This window comes from Salvelinus fontinalis, chromosome 28 (genome assembly GCF_029448725.1).
Source record: "Salvelinus fontinalis isolate EN_2023a chromosome 28, ASM2944872v1, whole genome shotgun sequence".
Taxonomy (NCBI): domain Eukaryota; kingdom Metazoa; phylum Chordata; class Actinopteri; order Salmoniformes; family Salmonidae; genus Salvelinus; species Salvelinus fontinalis.
The window spans coordinates 668,012-695,990 of NC_074692.1; the positions used below are offsets into that span (position 1 = coordinate 668,012).

Consider the following 27,979-nt stretch of genomic DNA (forward strand, 5'->3'; position numbering starts at 1 on the left):
ACGAGGTTGTACATTCAGACATTGGTGTAAATGAATACTTGGCACTGTGTATAGTTTTCTAGCACCGTTCTGACAAATAGCGTTCTTATTGGAACCGATTTGCCAGCAGCTTTTTGGACCAGCTTGCCAGTCAACACGTGGCACGGCTACACAGACAAAGTGGAGGGGTTCAACACGTACATTTAACTTTTCTATTAAAGAGTGAAATGGGGGATTGTTAGAGGGATTTATAGAAAAGGACAGGCGGATTTATCCATTCCGTGCTTATAAATGCTGAGCATGCAATTACCCCTGTAATGGAGGCATTTCGTCCAAATTGGAGCCATTACAGTGATTTAACAGTGCGTGGATTGGGCCTGGCATTTGCGAGGATGTGTACACATGGGGAGCTGTGGAATGGGTGTTTAATCACAGCGTTTTAGAGGCTGTAATGGTGGAACACACTGTGCAGACCGCTGACCTGCCACAGTGCAGAACAACTCATTAAGGCCAACTTGGACTTCACTCTCTGTCGTCTAGTTATTGCTGTTTTTTTTTTGTTTTTTTCGTGTGTATTATTCATTTGAGTTTTATGTTTATTCGATTTGGAGATGATAATTTATTTACATGGAAAGAATGTGGTCTTATTTATCGGAGTTTCTTAACTGTATTATAGGAAGATTGAGGAAGTAGTGCTTATGAGGGAGAGGTTGCGTTGGAAACTGTGCTCATGTCGGCCATCTTGGCTCCATTGTATTCCTCGCCGCATGGTGTGAGAATATTGGTACGGACCAGTAACTCAGAGAGGAGAGTGTGCAGTTGGGTTCACGGTACTGTTCTGTGAAGCTCCACCACCAGATCCGATCCACCAGTACCGGCTGTCCCTTTTTAAAATCCGGACTATTTCAGTTGGACATAACGGACAACACCGCATTCCAAAACCCATAACTGAGGAGAGGCAGGATTAATTTTGGATTTCCTGTGTTTTGGGCTGGCGAGAGGCAACGCACCAAAGAGACGCTGGGTTGCTCTGCAAGGGAAGGTGTTTTTTTTCGAGGAGGGCGCTGGGGCATGATGCAGCAGGGCAACTGGCACTGGAGATCTGAAATATATTCCACAACACAAGCTACCCTCCGCTTTGTGGCTTACCTCTGCATTTTGACACGAAGAAAGAAGAAAGAACAGTGCACCATTGCTGTTCCTCGTCCAGATGTTGTCGAAGCTCCAGATAAACAGCGTCTCTTTCTTTGCCGTCCCGCCCTTCAACCTCTTTGTCAGGTGGAAAACACATTTAATGCGTCTAATGCAACCTCAAAGACACCTCTGGGAAGAAAGGAACTCTTCAAGTTGAAAGCGTCGAGCATTTTCAATATTTCGCTGTGCCTTGAAATGCAGCACGCCTCTCTTCCTCTCCCCTGCACTCTTGCATGTCCTGTCTCTGTCTGCCCTCTCCTCCCTTTCTCCCCCTCGTTCCTCTCCTCCCACTCCCCATGCCCGGCTCTGTGCTCCAGTGAAGCCTCTGTATGGCCAGGCAGGCTAGTAAAGCATTTATTAGGAATTCTGCAGTCCTGTATTATACTGGCAAGCAAAGAGGCACTCATGCTTGGCCTTTAACTTTCTCGTGAAGTTCAGCCATACATGAAAATAGGGGGTACTGTCCCTCCTAATATATTCCTGATTTTAATATTGTATCGAAAAGAGAGCGGGGGGGGGGGGGGGGGGGGGGAATGTAAATACATCTTTTGTGTCTGGGTGTTGTAGTTTGCTGATTAAATATCACGTGGTACGTTGGTAATGCCCGGTGGAGCTTTTGAACCCTGGATGTGTGAAGAATCCTTTTTGGAGCCTTTGTGCCTGGGCTGTGTACCATAACTTCCTCCAGGGGAACAATACGTGACAGGAAGAGGCTCTTCTCACACTCGCAGCCCGTTTATTAACTTTGTGGGGCTCTGGTGTAAGTGGAAAATCCCTCTGTCCCCCAAAAAAAGAGGGAGGCGAAAGAGCCCAATTCACTCTCTTTTTTTAATGACTTTATTATTATTTATTTTTTATCTCCCTCCCGTTTGTCATCTCTCCTGTTAAATCGCATTCTCATTGGAGGTTCGCCTTTTCTTTTTTTATGTCATTTTTTTTTGTTTTGTGGTCGTTGGGGACATTTCTTCAGTACATTATTGGTGTGTGAGTGTAACAGGGGGACAATGGGTAAGACACACCCTAATTTTGGATTTCTCTTCTTTTTTTCTCTCTCTCTCTCTCTCTTCTCCTTTGTGCCCATTGACGTGGTCCTGGCGAAGGCGAGACACTCCTCCACAGAGCCTGCAAGAGGAACCAGGTTGAGACGCTGCTTCAGATCCTAGCACTTCCTGGGACCGACGTCAACGTGAAAGGTAGGTTCCCCCCCCCTCCCCCCTTTCTCTCTCGCTGCTTCCACTTTAGGGTGTCGTGGAGCGATTTTAACGTGGAAATAGAGAAGGAAGGAAAAGAGAAGTGTGCGTCATCAGTGTAATCTTTAGCTAAAACGCGAAGGGTGTGTCTTGGAGGAACGGGGTGGGTTGGAGGTTAGATTTAGTCGCTCTGCCAAGTGAATGCACTTCCTCTTATATTTTCACCAGTTTTTTTTTCCCCCTTCCCAGGGCAAATATAATAACCGTCTTCCTTTTCAGTCCATTTCAATGGCTTATTATGCATCGTTAGTTTAATAGTTTGGATGCGTTGCTTGATGGTCGTCTAACGTGCTAAGTGGAGATTGGGTGAACGGGACGAAGAGTAAAACCGGAGACGTGATGGCGAAGGAAACGGGACAAACTGAAGGGCTTGGAGTGGTGGGAGGACTAGTTTGAGAACGATCTCTATGCTCTAGTGACATGGAACGCAAACCTGTCCCCATAACGAGGCCTCTGGTCTCCGAGACAGAGAACTCCTATTGTTTAACGTGAGAGCATAAGACCGATTACACCTACAGAATACACCAACCTATCTACTGCACACTAGGTATAGATCTAGACTTGTTTCTTCAGATCAATATAGATTTAAGCTATTAAATATTATGTTTTGGTGTGTGTCTAGCTTTGGATGTAGAGAAATTATTAAGAGTATCCTAGATGATTTGGTTTTCAAATGAAAAGATGGCTGCTATTAGCTATGAAGATATTAGCAGTATAATATGTTGTTTGATGGTTTTCATAGGTGTTGTCGTCCATTTAACTCGTAATGTAGAATTCAATCTTTAAAATATAATTGGATGACCGTTTTGTCTGGTGTGTGTGTGTGTGTGTGTTACTACTCAGACCACGCAGGCTGGACGCCCCTGCACGAGGCGTGTAACCATGGCAGCCGTGCGTGTGTGGAGGCCCTGCTGCGCCACCGGCCCACCCCTCACCTGTACAGCCAGGTGGGTGGAGTCAGCCCCCTACATGATTCGCTGCTCTGTGGACACACGGACATCGCCATGATGCTCCTGCAGCATGCAGGTCAGTCAGCGCGCATGGTATGCCGAAACTTCTGTACTTTTTCCATTCTGGAACATGAAATATCAAATGTTATTTGTCACATGCGCCGAGTACAACAGGTGTAGACCTTACCGTGAAATGCTTACTTACAAGCCCTTATCCAACAATGCAGTTCAAGAAATAGAGTTTAGAAACTCAAGTAAAAAATAAAAAATAAACAGACAATAAAATAACAATAACGAGGCTATATATCAATCAAATGTATTTATAAAGTCCTTTTTACATCAGCCGATGTCACAAAGTGCTGTACAGAAACCCAGCCTAAAACCCCAAACAGCAAGCAATGCAGATGTAGAAGCACAGAGGGTACCAGTACCAAGTCAATGTGCGGGGGTACAGGTTAGTTGAGGTAATTTATACATGTAGGTAGGGGTAGACTGACAATGCATAGATGATAAACAGTGGGTAGCAGCAGTGTAAAAATAAAGTGTGGGATGGGGGTCAATGTAAATAGTCCGGTAAGCCATTTTGATTAATTTCTCAGCAGTCTTATGGCTTGGTAGAAGCTGTTAAGGACCCTTTTGGACCTAGACGTGGCGCTCCGGTACCGCTTGCCGTTCGGTAGCAGAGAGAACAGTCTGACTTGGGTGACTGAAGTCTATGAAAAAAACGGTTCGGTCCTAGAATTATTACTTTTGCTACTTCTGTCAAATGTGTCTCACATTGTATAGAGATTTAAGAGGAACTCTCGAGACTTCAAAATATTTTTTTGAAACCTCCCACTTTGGGCTGGATGTGTCAATGCAGAATTACTGTTTTACCTCAATTAGCCATGAAATCCTTAGTTTGTAAGTAGCTGTTTTTCTGGAAGCGGTGCTGTGCCATTTTTCCAATTTTTTTTTTTATGTGGGCCAGCCCCTAGCAATTCAATTTCAACCAATGAGCTTCAGCCCCTCAGCATTTGAGTGACAGCTAGCAAGAGGCACATCATGTGCACACAGCAGAGTGAGAGCGAGCGCAATGACGAAGTGCACATATCATATATGACGTAGTACGCAATTTTAGGGGAGCGCTCTTGGCTCGTGAGCGCTACTTTCAAAACAACTGGCTTAGATGTATACAAAAGTACCGGAGAATACCGTTTAGCACCTTACTGTAATAGTTTGCATTAAAATAGCTTTTTATCAAAATACAATTTCAAGCAAGAATTTTGCTAGCATTTTGTGAGTGGTTTGACGGGGGGGGGGCACTAAAAACAAGCTGTTATTGGCAGAGAGATTTGGAACTTGTTTTGTTATTGGTCTATTAACCCACCGATTGAATAGAGCAGTAGCTGAGTTAATGGTCTGAATCAAATGTCATTCTATGACTTTGGCTAATATGACTTATTTTTTTGCCGTGGTAGCGAGTGTCGTGGTACTAAGCCTGGTATCGAATTCAAAATGTTGGTACCGTGACCACGCGCACACACACACACAGAGAGAAACAAATGCATAGATTCACACACAAAGTCGAAGAGTTACTTTATTGGTTTCAGTTTGAGGGCTAGCCTATTTGGACTACTATAGTATTTGGAAAAGTAGCCTAACTATTGAATGAGGTGAGAGGAATATGGATGGATGAATGAGTCTGAAATGTAGCTTTGATGTATCAGGGAAATTGGGTCTGGACTTTAGCGGCCTAACAGTCTTACGGCCACAGTCTCAAATCTAAATCATCTATGCATCTCTACTTCCCCCCCACCACCACCACCCTCTCTTCCTTTCTGTGTTCCATCGCAACGTCTGTCCAAACGTATTACCCATCCACTCATAAGATGTCTGTTAATGTCTTTTTGAAGAGATTAGAGTCGTCAGGTTCTGCCGCTTGTGAAATTCACACGCTGGTTTGGTGGGAAATATGTCACAACAGAAATAGTTTGTGTGTCTCTGTGTGTTTGCTTGCCACATGCAATCGCTGTTTGGGAGCTTTGAAGTGAGTGTGACGTGTGTCAAAATGAAAGGGGGGAGGAGGTAGTGGTTGCATAGCTGTGTGTGTGATGGTGGTGGAGCGGGGGATGGGTAGGTGTGTGTGTGTGTGGGGGGGGTAGACAGTGTTGAACAAGACGCCCATGTAGGCTGCCGCCACTTCCCTGCCTCACTCTCCAATTTGACTAATTATAGTTAATTTGATTTGGCTTTCCTATTAACACATGTATATATTCTGTCCTCAAAAAGTAAATTAGATTGGGATTGTTTGGTCCCGGTGAGAAAACGGAGGATTTTTTTTTTTTTTGAGCGGTGACAGGAAGAAAAGGAGCAAATTTTAAAAGGGGTCAGAGGAAGAGACTGTTGGCAAAATGAAAGTGTGCGTGTGAGCTGTCTGTGTGGGCTGCACCAGTCTCTGCGAGCCTTGTCTTACTAGGACTCTGCTCGGTGCTGCCCGCTAGGCCACATCACTGAGAGATGGATGGATGGAGCAACAGCTGCTGGAGGAACGAGAGCACGCTCACAATTTAACACGCAGCTCTTTTCCCCCTCTTTCTTTCACTTAGTTTCTATTTCTTGACGTTGTGACTGGAGGTAGTGGGGCTAGCTGGGGTGAGGGAAGGGGTTGCAGTGTCTCTGTCTGTCCCCATGGACACCACTGGCCTTCAGGCTGACCGATGGAAAGGACAGAGCGAGCGATTCCCGTCAAATAGAACATTCGAACCAGGGGCTTTGATTAGCAGGCGGCTGGGTCCTACACATCAAGACAGTTGTGGAGCGACTTGGACAGCAGCTTGGTTCCATTTACCACTCATTCAGCTTAAAGAAGAGGGTCAAGTAAAGTAACTACAATGTATTAATATGTTTTCTACCAACTATTTGGTTTACAATGATTACTGAGTACATTTATACATGAAAAAAATATATTTTGCGGTGGGGTTAGCTAGCAAGCGTTGTAGTGGATACTAAATTGCTGCTGCCTGGCTGTCACCCTGTTGTGTTGTTCCCAACAGCCAAACTCAGCTGAGCTGCCAGGGCTTGGTCGGAAAGGCAGCTCTCGCTGCCACTGCCAAACAAACAAGGCCTTTCAATGGCAGTGTTGTAACCCTGAAATAATAACCCTGGCTGGAGGACACAGAGGGAGGGAGGGAAGGGGTTGGAACGTATGGCCCCCACCCTCGACCCTGGGGTGCTGGCGGGGAAAGCATGCCATGGCTGAAGGCAAGGCCTGCTCTCTCCCTTCTCTCTCTTTACCCTCCCTCTGCTCTCTGAAGACTTGCCCACACGACCCTCCGTGTGTGCCCGCTCGCCGTGCCCCCTCCTCGGCTGGGAGTGTTTAAATTTTGCAGGATGACCAGAAAGAGAGAGAGAGTGCCCCTGATTTGGAATGGAAAATGACCTGGAGCTGTGGCTGAGCTCTGAGCGGCTCCAGAGAGGCGTGGAGAGAGAGAGAGAGAGGGAGAGAGAGAGGCAGGAAGAAAAGAGCCTTCAAGCTGTCGCCCTGCGCCTTAATCTCTGGTGGCATGGGCTCAATACAGCCACCCATGTTAGTAAGCAGACCAAGTCTGCTTAGCCTAGCCTAGCAACCCTCTACATCCAGTCTCATTGAGGCCCAGCTAACACACACCAGCTAAACAGCTCATTTAGATTAGGCTACACTACACTAGGTTAATTAATTAGTGTCTTCTTTTCTTTCTTTTTTTTTACTTTTCTTTCCTCATCACGAGCGTCTGCTCAATCAACAATAAAGAGGAACTGCACCCGCTGATTTAACCTAGTTTTTTGGCTTGCTCTTCAAGAAATGCTGGCTGCCATGACAGAAGCCAAATGTGAGTTGGCTTGGGGGTGTGGCTTGATGTGGGTGTTTCTTGGGTGTGTCCTTGCCACCACCAAGACACACCCATCTGTCAGAACCTTGGCCTCAGATGTCCCCCCCCCCCCCCCCCACTCAATCGCAACGAACAAACCTCCTGCAGGTGGAGCTCAATAACTACAGGCAGGTGTATGGTGAGATGCCTGAGGAAGCTTTGAATAGGTCAGTAGCCTACAGAGTAATATGAGAAGAATGCAATTGCTGAATTTCTGCAGATCAAATCGTTATGTCACACGCTTGGTAAACAACTGGTGTAGACTAACAGTGAAATACTTACTTACGGGCCCTTCCCAACAATGCCGAGAGAACATGATAGAAAAATCATAACGCAAGGAATGAATACACACTGAGTAACAAACTAAGGGTTTTGATGAATGTCAAATGTAGTAGCAGGTCCATGTAGATTAAACAAGCCTTTACATAATACCACAGAGGCAGTCTTCTGCTAATATAACAATGTGCACCTTTCACCTTTTCATTGTCATTCCCAGCTGTGACAGATACTGTGCCTATCTGCGTTTTTGTCTGCTGGTAATGGGGCTACCTTGGCAAACATGTCAAAGTGGTCATACCTTCCTGTGTGTGGTGTCCCGTATACAACAGGACTTCCCAGATCCTGGTGCAGAATACACAGGGTTTCTCCCTCCCCATACTGACTGATAACATTCAATAATTTAAAAAAAAGGACAATAGAAGAAAAAGTTGTCTAGTATAATTTGTATGCTGAGTGCCAGGTCTCTCTCTCTTCAGAGACATCAGTATCAAGCCTGTATGTCAGTCTGGACTTCATCACGACATCTTGCAAGTCTCCATGGCTCCGTACATGTTTCTGTGAACACTCACAGTTCTATTACCAACGGCAGTTAGGATGGGTGATATCTGACAGACAAACAGGTGCTACGTTGAAGTTTGAACAGGTCAGGTAAAAGCTACTCAATTATGGTCTCCCCATCAAACGGCTGAGGCGCCAGTCCATCTGTAGAAACAGGCAGAGTTCATCAGTGACACATGGAATGGAAAGGGTTTTGCCATGACTGGACATCTACCTTGTCGTCCGTTGGCGAGCAGGCAAGGGGTGAGGCTGGAGGGTGAGGTCTTTGGCTGCAAACTGGACATCTATCGAACCACTGCAGCAGTCAATCTTATGAAGTGGTGTTGACTGGGAGGGCCCGTGGGTCACGTACTATACAGCCACGTGGTAAGTTGCATTTGGTTCTAAATAAAAGGACAAAGCTTTTTGCTAATGCACTTCACAACTTAAATGACTCTACTAGATGTATCTGCTTGGCTGGGGAATTAGCCTATTATTTTATCAAGCCAGGTATTTTTTTAATGCAACTTTTCACAACACACATTACCTATCATTGTGGATGAAGCCGTCTGTGTCATCAGGGCAGTAACTCGGGTCACTATCAGAAGCCTTACGGCGTGTCCTTTTCATAGGAGTCGAGGGAGACTGACAGTAAGAGGTGTCACAAGGGTACTTGTGTTGCGTGACACACTTGTATTCTGAGGTCTTTCCTGACAAGCTGTGAAAATAGCAAGTGAACAATTCATGAAATGATTGGTCACTAAACCATTTGTAATCACATTGCTGGACATGTTATGATACCCACCTTTTACTCCTTCTGGAAGGTCAACCATTGTCATCATTCCTAAATGATAAACATAGCTCGAGAAATAACGTGATCTCGTTTGTTTGCAAATTCTATGCTTTACAGATGTAGACTTGACTGGCTCCAGATTGGATTAGATTCAGGCCAGTGGGGACGTTGCACTTTTCAACCAACTGTGACATTGTTTCTTCTATGGCTCTGGGTTGGTTTGAGTTTGTTGCTGCTAGTTAGTACACTGTTGTAGTCCGACATGAGTTAGCTCGTACCACCATAGCTGCATCCAATATTTATTTGTGCCCTAGACATGGGTTGCACCTCGTAGGCTAATGTGACTGTTTTGTCTACGTTACACTAACTTAGAAATACGACGGCATTGCTAAAATAGGCAAATAATTAGTAGGAAACAACTTTGTCGTATTATGATGATGTCAAATGTACTTTAGTGAGATGGCAATGTTACTAGGTAAGTTTGACAAAATTAGCTAGCAATGCTAATGTTAGCATCGCTAGCTAAAATACTGTTGTCCCCTCAATCTTAGTTAGCTGGCTACCGGTGTACTCATCACCACTGGGGACCAACACATCTCAATCACCTATCCCCGCATGATAGGGTCCATCGGCAGGGCATGCAAACCATAGTTGTTGGCTGTGTATCCTGCTTTAAGCTTGCTTTGCATGGTCAATCCGTAAAGGCTTTTCAGTCTCAGACGTCCGTGATATTTTTGAAATCGTTGGTTGGGGGGCGATGAAACAACGGAGCCCCATTCAATGAAGGGAAGCGGTGTAGAGGGCGGTTTGCACGTGGACATGATTGTAATCCAAACCCAAACTCCAATTTACTCATTGTGACACATTTCGGTTCCAAACTTTTAGACGACTTTGACAAAAATTGTCCTATTTACACATTGTAGTCAATTTTGACACAAATAAATGTTTCTGACTCGAAGGGATTAGTTGGTTTTTAGGGGCAGTAGCTCCTTAAAGCAGTTGCAAATTAATTGTTCAATTGAGGACAGCGATGTTATGTTCTACCAGACCTCTTCCTCTTCTGAGGCTGCTTGTTTGTTAGTCACACCACCAAGCATTCATCAGCTTGTCTGAGTCAGTCATCCCTCCCTTCCCAAGCCAATCCCTTTGAGTTCTGAATTCATATTTGTGGAACTGAAAGATGTCATTAGCTCGGTGGCAAAGGAAGCAGCTTGGTCCCCTCAGACTTGTGCAGTGTCACAGATGTCCTCAGGCTGTGATGCGGAGAGCCGTTTCCAAAATGGCGGGTAAACCTTGCCTTGCCTTGATCGGGGTCAACTCGGTAGTCGTCGCAGCTGGGACTGAAACCAGAAACGTTCTGGTAGCGACTGCTACGTTGTTAGCATGTTGCTTACCCCTCACTGCGGCCAGTGCGTGTGTTTCAGCAGAACTTCAGGCTGTGTTTTAAAAGGTTAGACCCTCCCTGGGTTCGCCACCAAATTTATACTTTCTCATTCTCTCGCAGCCTTTAATGGTGTTTTGGATGTCTCTATCTATAGACGTTTCCCCTTTCATGCTCCTCTCACGTGTGTGTGTGTGTGTGTGTGCGCGTGCAGGCAAGCTGCTATTTATTTCAAGGTTGCACTTCTACTTTGGTTTGTGCTATTTTTCGGTCTTGCAAGATTTCTCGCAGGCCACCTAACCGCATAAGGCCTCAAAGTACATTCACTGTACTTCCCATCCACCTCCCTCTTAGACCAGACTAGCCCTCCTCTGTTAGAACCACTTGCCCAGTGCTGTGTTTTTACTGCCTACCGAGGCAGCTTCGGAAGGGTAGGAGGCTTCTTTTATGCGAGTGGCGTAAACACACACAGGTCGAGCAACTCCTCCTGTAATGCTCCATTTTCTCCTTCTCTTCCAAAGGTCCAGTTGTGTGCCTTTCCTCTCGGAGGAACAAGGGGCGACGGGCTAGACACAAGCACGGCCCCAAGGTTAACGTCTAGCGTCTGTTTCCGGACAGGGACGTAGCCGCGTCCTTTTCCTAAGTCTGTCTCTTCTCTCTGTTCAGGCCGGACCTCAAACGCCAGCAATCGGTCTTCACTTGAATCGACTGTGTGTCGACCCAAAAGACGACACCACCGTGTCCAAGAGCAACATGAATAAGCCGTAGTTCAGACGTATCTGATCACGGTTACCCAAAAGTAGAAATTGCGCGACGGTTGTCACTTCCCGTGAATCTGGCCACGAGAGATTAAGACAAGTCAAGACTTCTATATTATTACATTTTTCCAGCTGTGTTGAATGTGTGGTAGTGAGTAGTTTTATAGACCCCTCCGTTTGTAAGAGGTCATGACTGCTTTGTGTACTAAGTTGCCTAACCAGTTCCTTCCTTATGTTGTCCACGGGCCAATGAGTGTCCAAGGGCACTAAAGCTGCTCGGACCCTTACACAGTAACAAGTCTGAGTAGGTCACAGGATATGAAGAGATAGTCTAACTTCTTTATCGAAAGACACGTGCCTACGCCGTGGATTTTCTTGGCCAATGTCATTTTTCTTAGCCATTTCCCTGCACATCAAATCAAATTTTATTTGTCACATACACATGGTTAGCAGATGTTAATGCGAGTGTAGCGAAATGCCTGTGCTTCTAGTTCCGACAATGCAGTAATAACCAACAAGTAATCTAACCTAACAATTCCACAACTACTACCTTATACACATAAGTGTAAAGGGATAAAGAATATGTACATAAAGATATATGAATGAGTGATGGTACAGAATGGCATAGGCAAGATGCAGTAGATGGTATAGAGTACAGTATATACATATGAGATGAGTAATGTAGGGTATGTAAACATAATGACATAGTTTAAAGTGGCTAATGATACATGTATTACATAAAGATGGCAAGATGCAGTGGATGATATACAGTACAGTATATACATATACCTATGAGATGAGTAATGTAGGGTATGTAAACATTATATTAAGTGGCGTTGTTTAAAGTAGCTAGTGATACATTTTTACATAATTTCCATCAATTCCCATTATTAAAGTGGCTGGAGTTGAGTCAGTATGTTGGCAGCGGCCACTAAATGTTAGTGGTGGCTGTTTAACAGTCTGATGGCCTTGAGATAGAAGCTGTTTTTCAGTCTCTCCTGGTCCCTGCTTTGATGCACCTGTACTGACCTCGCCTTCTGGATGAAAGCGGGGTGAACAGGCAGTGGCTCGGGTGGTTGTTGTCCTTGATGATCTTTCTGACTTAGTCATCTACTGACAAGACACTGTGCCTTATCGAGGTTATTATCAAAGTGCTGCATATCAGCATAGAGCCCGAATACTGGGCAGCAAGGGATTTACAATGTCGCCTCCAATCTGTTGGTTCCTCGTCCTGTAGATGTCATAACGGCTGTGTGTGTGCCCCTGGGGGATTACAGCTAGAGTCCAGCCTTCAACCCTAACCCTCTGGCCCATAATCTGGCTCTAATCTCTGTCTGCCCAGGCCTATGTTTGGTTGGGTGATGAGCCCTTCAACCGGATAGCTCTCATTACCACCGCTAACAAACAAACATCCCTACGACTCTAGCTACTGCTAGCAGGCTGGGTTCACTTAAAGATGTGGGGCTGCGTCTCAACAATGGCAAGTGGTTTCTAGGGCTGTGACGATACCAGTATCGCAATCATTTTTTTTACATGGCAAAAATGAAAACATGAAGTAGACCAAACTAGTATGTCCTTTTTTAAAAACCTGCTGTTTGTAAAATATTGTTTGCTGTAGCTTGGGAAATAAATACATGTGACTCTGGATGACAACACAATGGTGTTTGTTTCCAACGTTAGGGCTGTCTTCCTCAAGAAGTTAAAGCCACTTCGTGTTTTGTTTCCTTGCCACGATACAAACAAGTATCGCGATACTGATATCGTCCCGGCCATAGTGGGTTTGTTTCTTTGTCTCCTGTTCCTTTATCCACAGTGATTTCATCAAATCAGTCGTCTTTAAAAAAATTAAATAATAATAAATAAAAATTTAGATCGGTGTGAAGGAAGGAAAGGAGAATAAGCTTTATTCCGCTGGCTGTTGAGATGTATACATTGACTGTGGTTGGGCCGGTGCCATTGGTTGATGCTGTGCTATTGTCTTCCTATGGTTGCTGTTGTTGTAGGGCAGGGGTGCTCCTCTGGGGGTGTTGCCCCTGGTCTCAGTTCACACAGTCTCTCGCTGTCTTTCTGTCAGGTGGAAGGGGAAATAGAGAGTGGGATGTTTACTGTGCTCTGCTGTGCTGTGGAGCCGCATCCCAGTCTGTTTGCCTCTGCGTCTCTCGTCTGGAACTAAAGCAGACACCGAGAGAGAGAGGGGGATGGAACTAGGACTCCTTGCTCTGTTTCTCCCCTCCTCCACTCTGGCTTTTGTATTTCTTGTCTTTGCCTGCCCTCTAAAGGCCAGAGGGCTCTGTGCTCTGTGTGTGATGGTGTGTGTGGCAATCAGGCTGCGTCTGACTGGTGCAGGCTGCAGTAGCATTCGTGAGGCGTGTGAATTCCCCCGCCTGCACGAGCAGAGCTACACACACACACACACGCACACACACGCACACACACACGTAGAGCAAATGGCGTAATTACCCCTGCTCACATTTAATCCCCCAGGTGTTTTATTTATCTCCAGAGCAGCATATCTGACACATTGCGCCAATACCTGGACTCATTTTAATCGCTCTCCGTGATGCAGGAGCCAATATCGTACCAAGCCCCGGACACTCTCCCAACGCTCTCTCGCTCTCTGTGTGTGTAGGGGTGTGTGTGTGTGCAGTGTAAGTGTGAGGTAAAGCACTGACAGGTTGTGAAGAATCGGCAGCGGCGGATTCCGTTGGAGGGAGGGAGGCCGAATCGGTTTAGGTCTTGCCGCCAAATATGGTGATGAGAGGAAGTCCAGTGGGAGAATATGGCGACACATCAGTCCTTTTCAGTCGAGATCGCTTTCTGAGTCAAAATACAAGCCGAGATCTACCGCTCAGATTTACACGACTTTAAAAAAACTAAACGTACGCCTATGTAACATTTAACCAATTAAAAAGCAGTTGGGTAGCAATGAGGTTTGTGCAGTAGCCTATAGACCCAATCCATTACCGCTGCATATTGGCTACGCTTTGAATTGCCGTGCCAATGTTGCTCTTCTCAGGCCATTTTGAAATGATATTACAAACATTGTAGCCACTGTATATGACCATTTGATCACGCTGGTAATAGGTCATTTGTTGTATTACTTGTGAGGCACAGCTGAGTGAGCATAATCATTTGTTTTTAGTTTTTTTACTGGACTGGATGGCCTGCATCTGATGGTCAGTCTGAGCAGAGGAAGGGAGCAGCGGTGAAGCTGCCTCTCACCCGACTCACCGACCCTCCCTCCGCTGGGAAAAGGGGACACAGTCCTTCAGCTGATGGCGAAACTTAAGCATTATTTCTGTCTCATGCACCAATGCATGTTGTTACTCCTATGACCAGAGAAAGGTAAATATTCCTTGATATTAAAAAAGGCACAAGCCGCTAATAATAACAACGCAAGCTTATGGAAACGCGTTGCTGTGCTCATTCGTTGCGGCTGCAGTGCTGGTTGTAGCGTTTGTGGAAGTAGGGAGAACACAGTGTTGACAGGGCTGAATACCAACTTAAACATGAGCTTACTCATCTATACAGCAGCTCTTTGCTGTATTCGTTGTCTCTCGAGTCATAGTTTTAAACATTTAGAAATCTCACATGATCAACTTTGCTGTGCGTTCGAGGCTTCTTGTTTTTACAGTCTATGGCGCGAGGAGACAGGTGTTGATCTGGTTGTCCAGCGGTAGGCCTATAGGTACCCTTGATTTGTTCTCTGTTTTTGTTTTACAGAAATGTTTGGTGATCGACTAGGGAATGTTTGTAGATCGACCAGGTGACCACTGAGCTAGGTGAAACTTGGCCGACATTCTGCAAATGTTCTCACTGATGAAACGCCATCTCAATGCTGTTCCCCAAATTAAAATCTGTTTCGAACAAAGTGCACAAAGTTTTGTAGACTTTACCATTTCTAAAAGTTCGAAAAAATTGCATTGTTTCGAAGGAGCACGGGCGAATTGAGTTATTGCATTGAGTTATTGGGGGGGGGGTAGAAAGAGAGGGGAAGGAGGGGTGAGAGCTCAGTTCACGGAGAAAGGGGGAGCAGAATAAGTGGGGGGGCGGGTTGGTGGCTGTGCCCATCATACCCGACTAGGTTTAGTATTTGGCTTCCTGCATTTCAATAAGTGCCCTGTAGTTAGCAAGCATGTAGGGGAGGGCCACAGGATGTTTCAACAGAATTTACAGTCACGGATGATGGTGCACTTCTTTGCCAGGGATTTTTCACACACAAAAACATGGATCGTTGAAGGCCACTTGAGCTGAGCCTGCATTCTGTGGACTGAAAAGATACATTTTTTTTCCTTTTTGGAGAAGAGTTCCAAAAAGTACTCAAGAACATGGCCTTCTGCCATTGAAATGTTAATTGACGGTGTGAAAGGCACATGCAGAGCACAACCCAAGGCTGGACCCCTCACTGAAAGCTACAGCTATTGTGAACAAAATATTCCCACTTTGGAAGTCTATTTTTGAGGCTCAAAACTGGAAGATGTTTGCGAAGATTGACCATTCCCGACATACAACATTTCTCTCCCCCTCTCTTAAACTTGATAGACCTGGCAAATACTGCGAATGCTTCACCTCAAGGCCCAAAGCCCTTTGCCTGAGCATGACATGACTGACCTGAAACTTCATAAGCACTCCTTTTCAATGGGCCTAATGGCAAGGCCAAATAAACCTGGAGTGGTTGGCTATTATTACCTGCTTTGTGTGAAGAACTCTTCTCGCCTACCTCTCTCTTTCCATCCCTCTATCCCTCCCCCACTCTCTCTATCCCTCTCTTTAGTTCTCTCTAGAGCGGCTTTGATCGAAACCGTGCTCTTACGTCCTTGACTGCTGCTCCCTGGCTGACCTCTGCATTGTAAATGTCCCCCGCTAATGTAAAAGTTTATGTAGATTAACGCGCCAATTTATGCAGATTGAGTTTTTTTGCCACTTGAGCTTGAAGCACTATAAAGGTAGACGAGAGCTGACCTCCCGTGGTACCCGAGTCATGTGCTTTACTTTCGCTATTCCTCCGAGCGCCAGAGCTGGCTAGCTGTATTCGAAGAGGGAAACAGAAAGAAACACTTATTCATTTGCAGGCTCCTTTTTCTCTCCACAAGTCGTGATGGCAAACCTTTTTTAAAAGGGGTGTTCCTCCACAATAAGTTCCATAATAAATAACATTATTTAGCGTGAGTACGGTATGCACAAGTCTATGTATTTACTATGTGCGCGAGAGCGCCAACCAATAATTCCAATGTGTGTACAGTGTTTATTTTAATACCTAGTTAATGAACTACTTGAACTTGCTGAATGCCAGCTTCTACTCGTAAGGTAAAGAACACCATTCAGTGTATTAAATCGTCGGACGAAAGAAGAGCCTCCCTTTTTAAAGCCTGATGCCGCCTCTGCACACGCGCCACGCGCATCCAACAACAAGGACAACAATTGTCCTTCCTTTACCCGTTCTGTTTCACAAGCCTCAGAGTGTCTGTCAAACAGAAACCGCTGCCTGGCTGTCTGTTGGCTGCCGTTCAGACTCTGTGGCGAATCGTCAGAGAGCCCTAAACTAGCTCACAAGTGGCGGGAACATTGCGGAGGTTGAGCAGTCAAGTGCCATCAAGTGTAGTTTGCCATAGAAATTGGATGTCTAAAAGCAAACAAAGGGCTCACACTCGGCCTGCTCCACATAGGCCAAGTGTGCGTGGGCCCGATGCTGGAAAAGGCTTTTATTATGAACACACAAAGGGAAGAGGAGAGAGAGAGAGAAGACAAGAAAATGTACAAAGTACTTTTAACGCGTTGCCCTACTACACACAGTGAAACCGGCTTTGCGGTAAAGTACATTTGTATGTATGTATGTACGTACGTGTAGTGTATGAGCGAGGAGAAATGTGGTTCGTGAGAAGATCAAATCGGTCTTGTGTTTGAACGATAATAACTTTATTGTACTCTAGCCTCATCATGTCGGTTTCCCAACCCTTAGCAATGCCTCTCAGTTTGATTAATCTGCACTGACACAGTCTAATGTGTTACATAAGCATGTGTAAACCTAAAACGCCTATTAGGTCACAATCTCACTGAGTTCCCAACCACAACGTGACCAGTTAATAGTGTCAACGTAAGTTAGCAGTAAAGTGAGTTGAATGCCTTGGCTGGCCCTGTGGGTCTCTCTCTCTCTGTCTCCACTGTATATATCTAAAACAGTCCCATTGGCCCCCATGTAGTCTGACACTGAGTATGAAAAAACATTAGGAACACCTTCCTAATATTGAGTTGCACCCTCTTTTGCCCTCAGAACAGCCTCAATTTGTCAGGCATGGACTCTACAAGGTGTTAAAAGCATTCCACAGGGATGCGGGCCCATGTTAACTCCAATGGTTACCACAGTTGTCAAGTTGGCCTGGATGTCCTCTGGGCGGTGGACCATTCTTGCCACACATGGAACATTTTGAGTGTGAAAAACCCAGCAGCGTTGCAGCTCTTGACACACTCAAACCGGTGTGCCTGGCACCTACTACCATAATCCGTAGTAAATATTTTGCCTTGCCCGTTCAACCTCTGAATGGCACACATACACAATCCGTGTCTCAATTGTCTCGAGGCTTAAAAATCCTTCTTTAACCTGTCTCTTCCCCTTCATCTACACTGATTTGAAGTGGATTTAACAGGTGACATCAGTAAGGGATCATAGCTTTCACCTGGATCCACCTGGTCAGTCGATGTCATTGAAAGAGCAGGTGTTCATAATGTTTTGTGTACTCAGTGTATTTTCATAATTACGTTTCTTAAATTGGCTGCTCAACCGTGCGTTCGTTGTGTGTCATGATTTCATCACTGATGCTTCTCAGGCCCTAATTGCACATGTGTGCAACGTTTCAAAAACATGACCATGTTTTCTTAAGAGTGGCACTGTTTTAATGTCGTTTAAAGTTGAATTCAATTTCACTCCCTATTGCTCGGTCATACGATGGTGTAAATATTGTATTAATAGCAGTAGTTGAAATGCCCAAAATATTGAAAATTGTAACGAATGTAGAAATCTAAAGTAATCTTGTTGGAGTCAAGATGAAAGGTTAAAGTTGAACTCTGTCTCTGTCCATCTTTCCTGCAGGCTCTGAGCTGCTGCAGCAGAGGGACGGTCGTGGCCGGACAGCGCTGGACCTGGTCTCCACCGTCACACTGAGGGAGGAGCTTCAACGCAGCGCCCTTGCCGGAGACGCGGCCCTAGAGGCCCTGGGGTCAGAGGTCAGAGACCTACCCTTCCTGGAGGCCTGCTCCTGCCTGCTGACTTGCCTGCTTCTCACCTACCAGCTAGAGAGGGCTGTCCCCTTCCCTCCCCCCTTCTCATCCTCCCAGGCCCAGGACAGGCCTCTCTCCCTGGGGATGAAGCTGGCCAGAGCCCTGGAGAGCCACTCTGCCCGGAGGCTGACGGCGGGCTGGGGTGACCCACGGCTGGTGCGCTTGGCTGAGGACATGGAGACCGCGTTGGGGGTGGAGGAATGCCTGGCTCAGTTGTGTCCCGCTATCAGGGAGTGCCAGGGCCCACACACACGCCTCCTCATCACCCTGCTGGAGGAGATGAAGGCCCACAGAGCAGCGCTGCTCTCACACACACACACACTGTGACACACACACCTGACTGATAATGGACATTGACTGCGGCCGTGATTCAATCCAAGGCACGTTATAGAGCAGAGTACTATAACAGACTTTTAAAGGTATTTTATGCTTTAGCCAACATGTACAACGTTTCTTGTGAATGTGATCTCCACTGTCTAGGTCCCTGCTATATAAACTTTTGAGTGAATTGCGACATGCATAAATTATTGTTGGTTACATTTGTATTCACGTTAATCATGTGACATTACACTACCACTGTTAGTCTTTTTTTTTTTTTTCAATTGTTTTATACACATTTTCATGTTAACACTGTGTTTTTTATAGATTTTGAATAAATATATTTTGTATTGAGAAGTGGTACAATATGTAATGATTCGCAGTGGCTGCACAACTTCCTCATATGGATGCAATCAAGGGCTAGGTAGGTGGTTATATCCTAAAGGATCGGTAGGTTTAACCAGTTACTGCAGGCTTTTTTTTATTAAACTATGGGTCAAAAACCCGGTGAGTCATCATGGGTATGTAAAACTGCAAAGGATGAGAAGATCCAAGCCCCCTCACCTTGAACCTTCCCTTCCAATCTGTTATAGATTAGCACACTAGACAGCAGATTTTCGAGTGTTAAAACTGCCTCGGATTTAATCCCAGCCACAACGGGCAAATTCCGTTTGTATTACCTGGTGACCTGGGTGGGTGGAGATTTTACCATGGAATGGTCTAAAATAAGGCAAATCCTCCCAAACGGGTCTATGGTCGATGGTAAACTAATCTTGTTCTAAAGGAAGCTCCGCCTCAGGGGCTGAGCAATTGTGATTGGTTGGATAAAAGCTCTGTTTCATATCTGTCTGCATTGTGACAAAATTTCCTGGTCCCTCCCTTTACGCATATTATTTGACAGATATTCTTTAAAAAATATATATATTTATTTTAAGAATCATATTGATGCCATAAGTCAATGGTGACACCTGTCAATTATTTTAGAAGGCGGGATAATGATTTTAATTATTTCACCGTCTACACTTGTAAGATGTCCGGACACAACGTGTGCCTGACTACCTCCAGAGCTGGCCAGGAAGATCAGATCAAAGTGTATTTTGTATACACCTGTCTTAAAATGTTGGCACAATCCGTGTGGACACGATCAGGACTAAGGACATGTTAGAGCCAGGTATAAACAGCTCTTTAGTTGCAACACACGGGATGTGGCTTTGACTCCCGTAAGGGCACATATAAGCTGTGGTGTAGCCAAGGCTCGACGCATTCAAGGATCGCGAACAGAAAAATCATAGTACAAACTCAGGACGCAGGTGAAAGGTAAAAGAAACACTTTTTAATGACAAACTTAGAAATAAATTAATCCCACTAAATCAAATGGGCTAGCTCTGTCAGAGCATATAACTTACTCAAACTGAACCAAAGTCATTCCTTCAAAAATCAGAGGTTTATGGAGAGTCCCGATGCAGTGCAGGTGCTGCCAATATAATAAAGCCACTCAGTCCAGCTACACTTTCTGCAGAATTGAATGTTGTGGAACGTTCAAATAGAAATAGGCTATGTAGATCGAACATGCCTCTCTGGCATGTAGAATAAGGAATTACATTGGCTCAATTCACGGCATTTCTATCTGCAATGTTCAACAACATTTGGCAACTGAACATAGACCAGGTGACCTGTATGGGTCGTGTAGTCTTTCCTATGGTGGCCATCTTAGGGCAGACCCCCCCCCCCCCCCCCCCCATTTGACACCTACTGTGTGGCATGCCTGTAGGTGGACGTGTCACATGTGCATGTGATCGTGCAGCAGGAGACGGACAGTTGTCTATAAACAATAACAGTAGTACTTTAACAAGAGCTTAATCCGTTACAGGGAATGACAAATGAATCTCAAAGCAACTAAACTACAACTCAACAGGACTCAAATCAACATAATATTGGCAGAGCTACCCATGCTCTTCCCCCAATTGTCTTCTCCATGCAGGGGAAGATACAGTAGCCTCTAACCCTGTAAGGCTGTTCACTTCTTTATGGTGGCTGGTACGGGTCAGGAGTCTTTAAAATAAGCAACAACTCACTGCAGTAGCACCTACTGGGGCTTCCAGTAGCAGTTCCACCATTGTGAGCAACCGTACTGCTTCGCATTCGATTGCAGAGCAATTGGAAGGGCAACAAACGGAGGTGCGTGTCAGTTGAACATGCACCAGCACAGGCACGTACGCACACACACTCACCAAAGGTCTGTCTTGGTGTTTGGCAGTGGAAGCATCTATTGAGCCGGATGGGTCCTGTCATGTTTGGTCACGTAGTGTCCTGAGCTGGGAGCACAGGACAGAGATGGAAGAGCCTCATCTGCGGGCCACGTGGGGGGTAACCAGGAGTAAGACTAGCCCACCTCTGGGTGCTCAACAATACAACCTAGCCTGGCCACACAAACTATTCCCTGAGTGGGGAACTTCAATACAGAGATGGGCTTATACTGTAGTGGGTGATTGTGTGTGTTAGAGGGAGCTAGCGATTACATCCTGACATGTGAGGATGATGTGTGTTTGTCAGAGGAGGAGAGACTAATGACCCAGTGTTCCTTCCTGATCTCTTCTTGTGGAGGGGAGTACCACTGGCTGGGTACGCATGTCGTTATTTACGGGGCTGTGAGGAGTGATGTACAGGAGTTTAGATGGAGGCGGTTCAGACAGTGGCGGGACTCCCAGACTAATAAATGATCTGGTCAGAGGATTCACACAGGGGCCTCAAGGGCCCTCCCGGGTGGTATGCACTTCGAGCCAACCTTTTGTGTAGCTGGCTATGTATTTGTCTTCGTGAAGCTCAATGCCGTTTTTGGCAATGAATGAAAAATCTCCATAGATGATACAAAATATTTAATCTTTTACAAGTTTTTCCAAAATTATCGACATACATCTGGTGAATTTATTGGTCGTATTAGATGTTCATTATTTTCTCATAACTTTCCCTTCACTGCCCACCCACCCCAAATCCCCGTCCTTGTCCTCTACAACCATTGGCCAGGACTAGGAGAGTGAAGATGATGTCACAGGCAACACTGCAGGCAAAAATACCCCAGAGAGAAATGACAAGCATACACCTATACAAGATCATCAACCAACATCAGACCATTTACAGGCATATTATGTACATCATTCCAAAAAAAGTAAGTTGAGTAAAAACAAAAGGGGGTACAAATGAAAGTGCCATTTTCCTTCATGTCCGTCCGATACATTCTGTTTAGCATTTTGTTTCCTGTCGCGTCCTATAAATCACTTTGGCTTGCTTGCATACATCGCCATAACAATGTTATAAAACTTTTAATATTTGGATATAAGAACAAACACAACATACCCACCACAGTTACTGTAAATTATACCACGTACAGTAGTTCACACATACATATTCAGGTTTTCAAACGGTCCCCTTTAGGCAATAAAAATAGACACGAGTCTGCATTTTAGAGAGGATGATATAACCCTCGTAGGTCCTACTCTCCACGGAGCATGTTATTGTATTTCAAGTGCATCTCTCAAACCAAACCAATGGCCTTCCAAAGTGGCAGATCTACACTTGTTGAAGTTTAAGGGAGGGAGGGAGGGAGGGGGGAGGGGTATGTGGAAGAGTGGAAGGCCCCTTCAGATGTAGCCTACGCTGTGATCTTTCAACAGATGCTTTCGGGAGAGACCCAGGAGACGTTCCCTTCCGACAGGGCCACGATCCTAACCGCTGACGAATGAGAGAGGGACAGTGAGAGGGATGATGGGAGGGCTTTGGAAAGAGGGTGCGCACACATACGTGCAAAGCCCTGCGGTCTCTGGCCACCCATCGTCTTGTCTTGTCACACAGCGGCTAACTGGCTGCTAGTCTAGCGGGCGACCTCTCCGCCACCAAACGCAGCATCTGGCCCTACAGGTTCACAGTCCCATCTACATCACTCGCCAGAGCCAGAAGAGACAGACAACTCCAGAAACATGCACCCATGCACATTTACATGTGCACCACATGTAGCATACACACCCAGCATGCACACACACAGTGTACGGGGACACCCTCCATGCAGCTTGCTTGTTTGCTTTGCATAAACACCCCACTGGGCATAGACGTCAGTTCAACGTCTACCTTTGATTTACCCATGGTTCAATTGTCAACTAACCTGAAATCAACCAAACATTTCATCTGGTCATTGAATTTAGGTTGAAAGTTGGGCGGGGGGGAAAAAAAGGCGAAATTCCCTGACGTGGATCGAATTTTTGCAAATCCCTCAGCTTTCCCACGTTGATTCGACGTCATCGCGTAGCATTGTTTGGGCTGAACTGACGGTGAAACCACGTTGATTCAACCAGTTTTTTGCCCAGTGGGACACATACACACACATACGCGTATGCACAAACTCATCCCTTGAAAGAGAGATCAAAGTTGAGCAGGAGGTGGGGCAGATGGAGATGGCGGCCAGCCTGTGGCACAGTGCTGGAGAGTGTGTGTGTGTGTGTGCCCACTGAGGCAACATGTGGAGATGAGAGGAGAGGAGACCAGCCTTTCAAATAAGATTACCGCTTGGGCTGCCTAAGGCCTGCCTGGCGATTCTGTTTGCACAGGGTGACATCTATATTAGCTCAGTGGCACAGCAGCAATCTACACTTGCCTGCCTCTTCTGGGGGGAAACGACACCCTATTTCTGGGTAGAAAAACACTGATCTGCGCTATTGATGGTAGTGCAGATCGGGAGAATGGCATATTGGCAGGACTGCAGCAGTTTTCAGTTCCATTTAAAAGAGGAGTTTTTGAGGTTTTGAAGTTATCATTCATTTGGATCGTCAAGGACCACTGGAACAGGGTGATATGTATATAGGCCTAAGAACTGAAAAGACTATTAACATTTGACCTCTTAAAATATCTAGTTGCTTAAGAAATCGGTGAGAGGCAATTAGAAACGTGGGCAAAGTGTAAACGTACAAATACAGCTTCGAGGATGCCAATGAAGGGTGTACTATAGGGTTATCTGTTTTAGTTGTCTCTGTGCAGTGTGCGAGCAGCAGGACATACTGTAACTGGAGGCTAACGTGCTAATAGGTAACACTGTATACTGGCTGAGATGGAGGCTTGGTGCAGAAAGAACAAACCCCCCCCCAAAATAGAATAATTTAATCCAAAATGTAAACACAACAAAAAATTATTTACAACATTCTGTAAAATAATGAATAAATAAGCTCTTTATCTATTGTTCCACATGCTTACACCCAGAGGTCATTGGGAGTTCAGATTTTGAAAAGTAGACCAGCCATTCTACCTGTTTAGCGGCTTTCTGACTCTGATAGGGTTAAATGATATGTTCCTTACGGGGAATTATGTAAAAAATGTCTGAAACCTCTTCGGATGAATTCATAACTGTCACACAGTCGAGCATGACTTGTACATCTGTCAGACTGGTACAATGCTGTAGACACCTGGGTCCGGAATGATCCGGTCCACTTTCATCCACGCTCATCTCTAAACTCGGAATTTATCGATTTTTCTCTTGCTGTCTCTTTCTACAATGATAATTACACTTCGGGAGCCTTTACATGTATATTTAAAGTCAGTAGAAGAGGGAGAAAGAGGAAAAAGATGAAAAAAGTGGAGAGAGAGAGAGAGAGTGAGTCGAGGAGGTCCAGACCAGCCTTCCTCTGGCTCCTTGGTGTCGGCCGTTGAGGGAGGGAAGATTCAGTGGGCGGACAAAGCCAGCTACCCCGGGTTGTTTTTCTTCCTCTTATTTGGACTATGACTGAGATCCAGTTTCAGCTCTCGGTACTGCACCTGTTAAAACACACACACGCAGAAAAAGAGAGAGAGAGGGCGGTCAGGTGGGGAAAGTGCAGGATGCTGGGATAGAGTCCGTGAGCACCCTGGGCAGGCTCAGTGTGTCCGTCCAGCTGTGTGGAACAGTGGCCTGGGGGAAAGGATCACACAAACAAACAGAACAGGGCAAAGGCTCATGGGAAAGCTTGGAGAGAGTACAGAGCCATCCCCGAGTGCACGGAGGCTATTCAGGAAACACAGGTTAACCCTTCACGAGCTACGGTAGTTTAGGCTCCAGCCTCAGTGCAGCAGTGTGTTGTGTTGCTTCGTCTATGAAACCCTGCAATATGCAATGCTAACTGTATTCACCATGCCTAGGCTTGACCACGCAGTACTTTTGGAAATGTACACGTCTGATTAAGAACAAGTCATATCGAGGCCAACTATACACAGCCTCCATTAAAATAAACACAATTAATGATTTTCTCCTCCTCCGTCTGCTTTGTTCTCTGTCAGACAAGGATCAGACAGTCGTAACACACTCCTGTCTCTGAGAGACACACTGAACAAACTCCACCTGTGTGTCCAAAAAGTCCTTTGGCAAGAAAGGTAAAGGAAAGGCGATGTTGGAGATTTTCTCTGTGCTTATATTTTCTAACCCAGAGGTAACCTAACCAGTAAAGATTCTACACTATGGAGAGAGAGAGAAAGAGAGAGAGAGAGAGGCAAAGAGAGATAGACAGAGAGAGAGAGACAGAGAGAGACAGAGAGAGAGAGAGAGAGAGAATAACAGCAATCCTCAGTAAGACAAAAATAATGGCGTTCCACAAATCCAAATTTCATCTCGACACCGTTGCCCTAGAGCACACAAACAACTATACCTACCTCAGCCTAAACATCAGCGCCACAGGTAACTTCCACAAAGCTGTGAACGATCTGAGATGCAAGAAGGGCCTTCTATGCCATCAAAAGGAACATCAAATTTGACATACCATTTAGAATCTGGCAAAAAATACTTGAATCAGTTACAGAACCCATTGCCCTTTACGGTTGTGAGGTCTGGGGTCCGCTCACCAACCAAGAATTCACAACATGGGACAAACACCAAATTGAGACTCTGCATGAATTCTGCTAAATGATCCTCTGTGTACAACGTAAAACACCAAGTAATTCATGCAGAGCAGCATTAGGCCGATAAGCACAAATTATCAAAATCCAGAAAAGATTCTACAACCACCTAAAAGGAAGTGATTCCCAAACCTTCCATAACAAAGCCATCACCTACAGAGAGATGAACCTGGGAGAAGAGTCCCCTAAACAAGCTGGTCCTGGGGCTCTGTTCACAAACACAAACAGACCCCACAGAGCCCCAGGACAGCAACACAATTATACCCAACCAAATCATGAGAAAACAAAAAGAGAATTACTGTACTTGACACATTGGAAAGAATTAACAACAAAAAACTGAGTAAACTAGAATGCTATTTGGACCTAAACAGAGAGTACACAGTGGCAGAATACCTGACCCAAACTTAAGGAAAGCTTTGACTATGCACAGACTCAGTGAGCATAGTCTTGCTATTGAGAAGGCAGACCTGGCTCTCAAGAGAAGACAGGCTATGTGCACACTGACCACAAAATGAGGTGGAAACTGAGCTGCACTTACTAACCTCCTGCCCAAATGTATGACCATATAAGAGACACATATTTCCTTCAGATTACACAGATCTACAAATAATTAAAAAACAAACCCAATTTTGATAAACTCCTATATCTACTGGGTGAAATACCACAGTGTTCCATCACAGCAGCAAGATTTGTGACCTGTTGCCACAAGAAAAGGGCAACCAGTGAAGAACAAACCCCATTGTAAATAGAACCCATCTTTATGTTTATTTATTTTCCCTTTTGTACTTGAATTATACTTGTACTTGAACTATTTGCACATTGTTACAACACTGTATATAGACATAATGTAACACTTGAAATGTATTTACTATTTTGGAACTTCTGTGAGTGTAATGCTCACTGTCATTTTTGTTGTTAATTTCACTTTTGTTTATTATCTACTTCACTTGCTTTGGCAATGTTAACATATGTTTCCCATGACAACAAAACCCTTACATTGAAATGTAAATTGAATTGAAATTGAGAGGTAAACAGAGAAAGGGGGGGGGGGGGGCAGAGAGAAAGAGAGGCAGTAAAAAGAAAAGGTTAAACAACAACATTATAAATCAGGGGTTAATTTTATTCATTACCATTGTTATTGTTTCTTTTAAATCAAGCAACAAATGAAGGCTACAGTATTTAGCTCGATGCTTAGCCTCGTACTAATTATGGTACTGTATGTTGAGGTGGACAGGGAGCCATATGACATGGATTCAGTAATGGTTCGTTTCTGCAGCACACATTGTCTTTCATAGATACAAAGGAATCGCCCGTTAAACACGGTGGGAATAAAGCTATCAAAAACAACTCTCGGAGTTCCGTTTTCAACTCAGTAATGGGTGTTCATGCATAGTGGCTTAGCCTCAAAAACCAAAGGCTTGTCACTCTATTTGCCCCTCACTCACAGAGACAAAGTCGAGCAACACACAGAGACATACTACGCTGGCATCCCTGAAAGCCTGAGGTACACTACACTCCACACTGACTGACACCCTCTCAGATTCGCCAGACAAGTGACTGACGTCATCGAAGCGTTCCCCATCTCCAGTGTGGTCGCTGTTCGCTGCGGCCGGAACACAAGAAATCCCTCATTGTGGCTGTCTGAGAGCGCTAGCTAGAGCTTTCCCATTCGTCTCCTACCGCTTAACAGTGCCACTTCAACAGGCATTGTCTAACGTAGCCTTCATCTGTCTTACAACATGACTCAGACACATCACACGGGCATTGCATTAAACCCCCCCCCCCCCCCCCTCCCCCTAACCAGCCACGCACTGTAGGCTATTTCCTCTCCCCTTCAACAGCGGTCACCACCAATGTTTCACCCATAAAGGGATCGGTGACTGGCGACCATACGCTCCTCGTGTTCGCATCGCTAGCACAGCAGACGGGGCTGATTCAGGGCCTACGAGCAGAACATCTGACAAAACACAGGATCAATTTACAGCTGAACAAATACGGTTGAGTGAATGGGCAGTGCGAGAGAGGTCCGGAGCGGACGATTGCAGAGTGGAGGAACTAGAAGAGGGGTCCTGTACATCTGTACTGGTTCTGGTGATGTGCACAGATCCGGGGAGAGAGAGAGAGCGAGAGAGAGAGAGAGAGAGGGTCCAGCCACATAACAGTGGGGGTGATGACAGATACTGTTCTCATGTGGGTGGGGATAATTTTCTCGTCTGGCCAACTAAAGCAGACACTGGAGCAGACGCCGAGGGGACACAGGTTTTATACGGCCCCGTCCCATCTGTTCTGCCGCTGGTATGCAGGGCTGCGCTGTGTCAGTCAGAGTTTCATTACGGGCGCTTAGGGGGCCGTCACAGAGCTGGCAGGACGCCATCGTCGGGTGAGGCTGAGATCCTGCCATGTCCATACGTGAGGGAGTGAGGGAGGGAATGAGTTCATGAACGAGAGAGGGAGTGAGTGAGTGAGTGC

The 27,979-nt window shown here is 45.5% G+C and overlaps 2 protein-coding genes across 3 annotated transcripts in view; one reads left to right on the forward strand and one right to left on the reverse strand.

The window, feature by feature from the left end:
- Positions 1 to 18,961, forward strand: part of slf1 (SMC5-SMC6 complex localization factor 1) — a 36,679-nt gene extending 17,718 nt beyond the window's left edge. Inside the window, exons 16-18 of one of the 2 annotated variants that reach the window (XM_055886034.1) lie at positions 2,274 to 2,366; positions 3,267 to 3,449; positions 18,099 to 18,961. In XM_055886034.1, coding sequence (XP_055742009.1) covers positions 2,274 to 2,366; positions 3,267 to 3,449; positions 18,099 to 18,613 — 791 coding nt within the window. In that variant the 3' untranslated portion in view covers positions 18,614 to 18,961. Of the gene's footprint in view, positions 1 to 2,273; positions 2,367 to 3,266; positions 3,467 to 18,098 lie in introns of both variants that reach the window. The other variant, XM_055886035.1, reaches the window with a different exon arrangement.
- Positions 18,962 to 21,465: 2,504 nt separating this feature from the next.
- Positions 21,466 to 27,979, reverse strand: part of LOC129825919 (multiple C2 and transmembrane domain-containing protein 1-like) — a gene marked incomplete at its 5' end in the record, with an annotated part of 45,032 nt that continues 38,518 nt past the window's right edge. Inside the window, 1 exon segment of the mRNA XM_055886036.1 lies at positions 21,466 to 24,400. Within this exon segment, the coding sequence (XP_055742011.1) occupies positions 24,329 to 24,400 (72 nt within the window).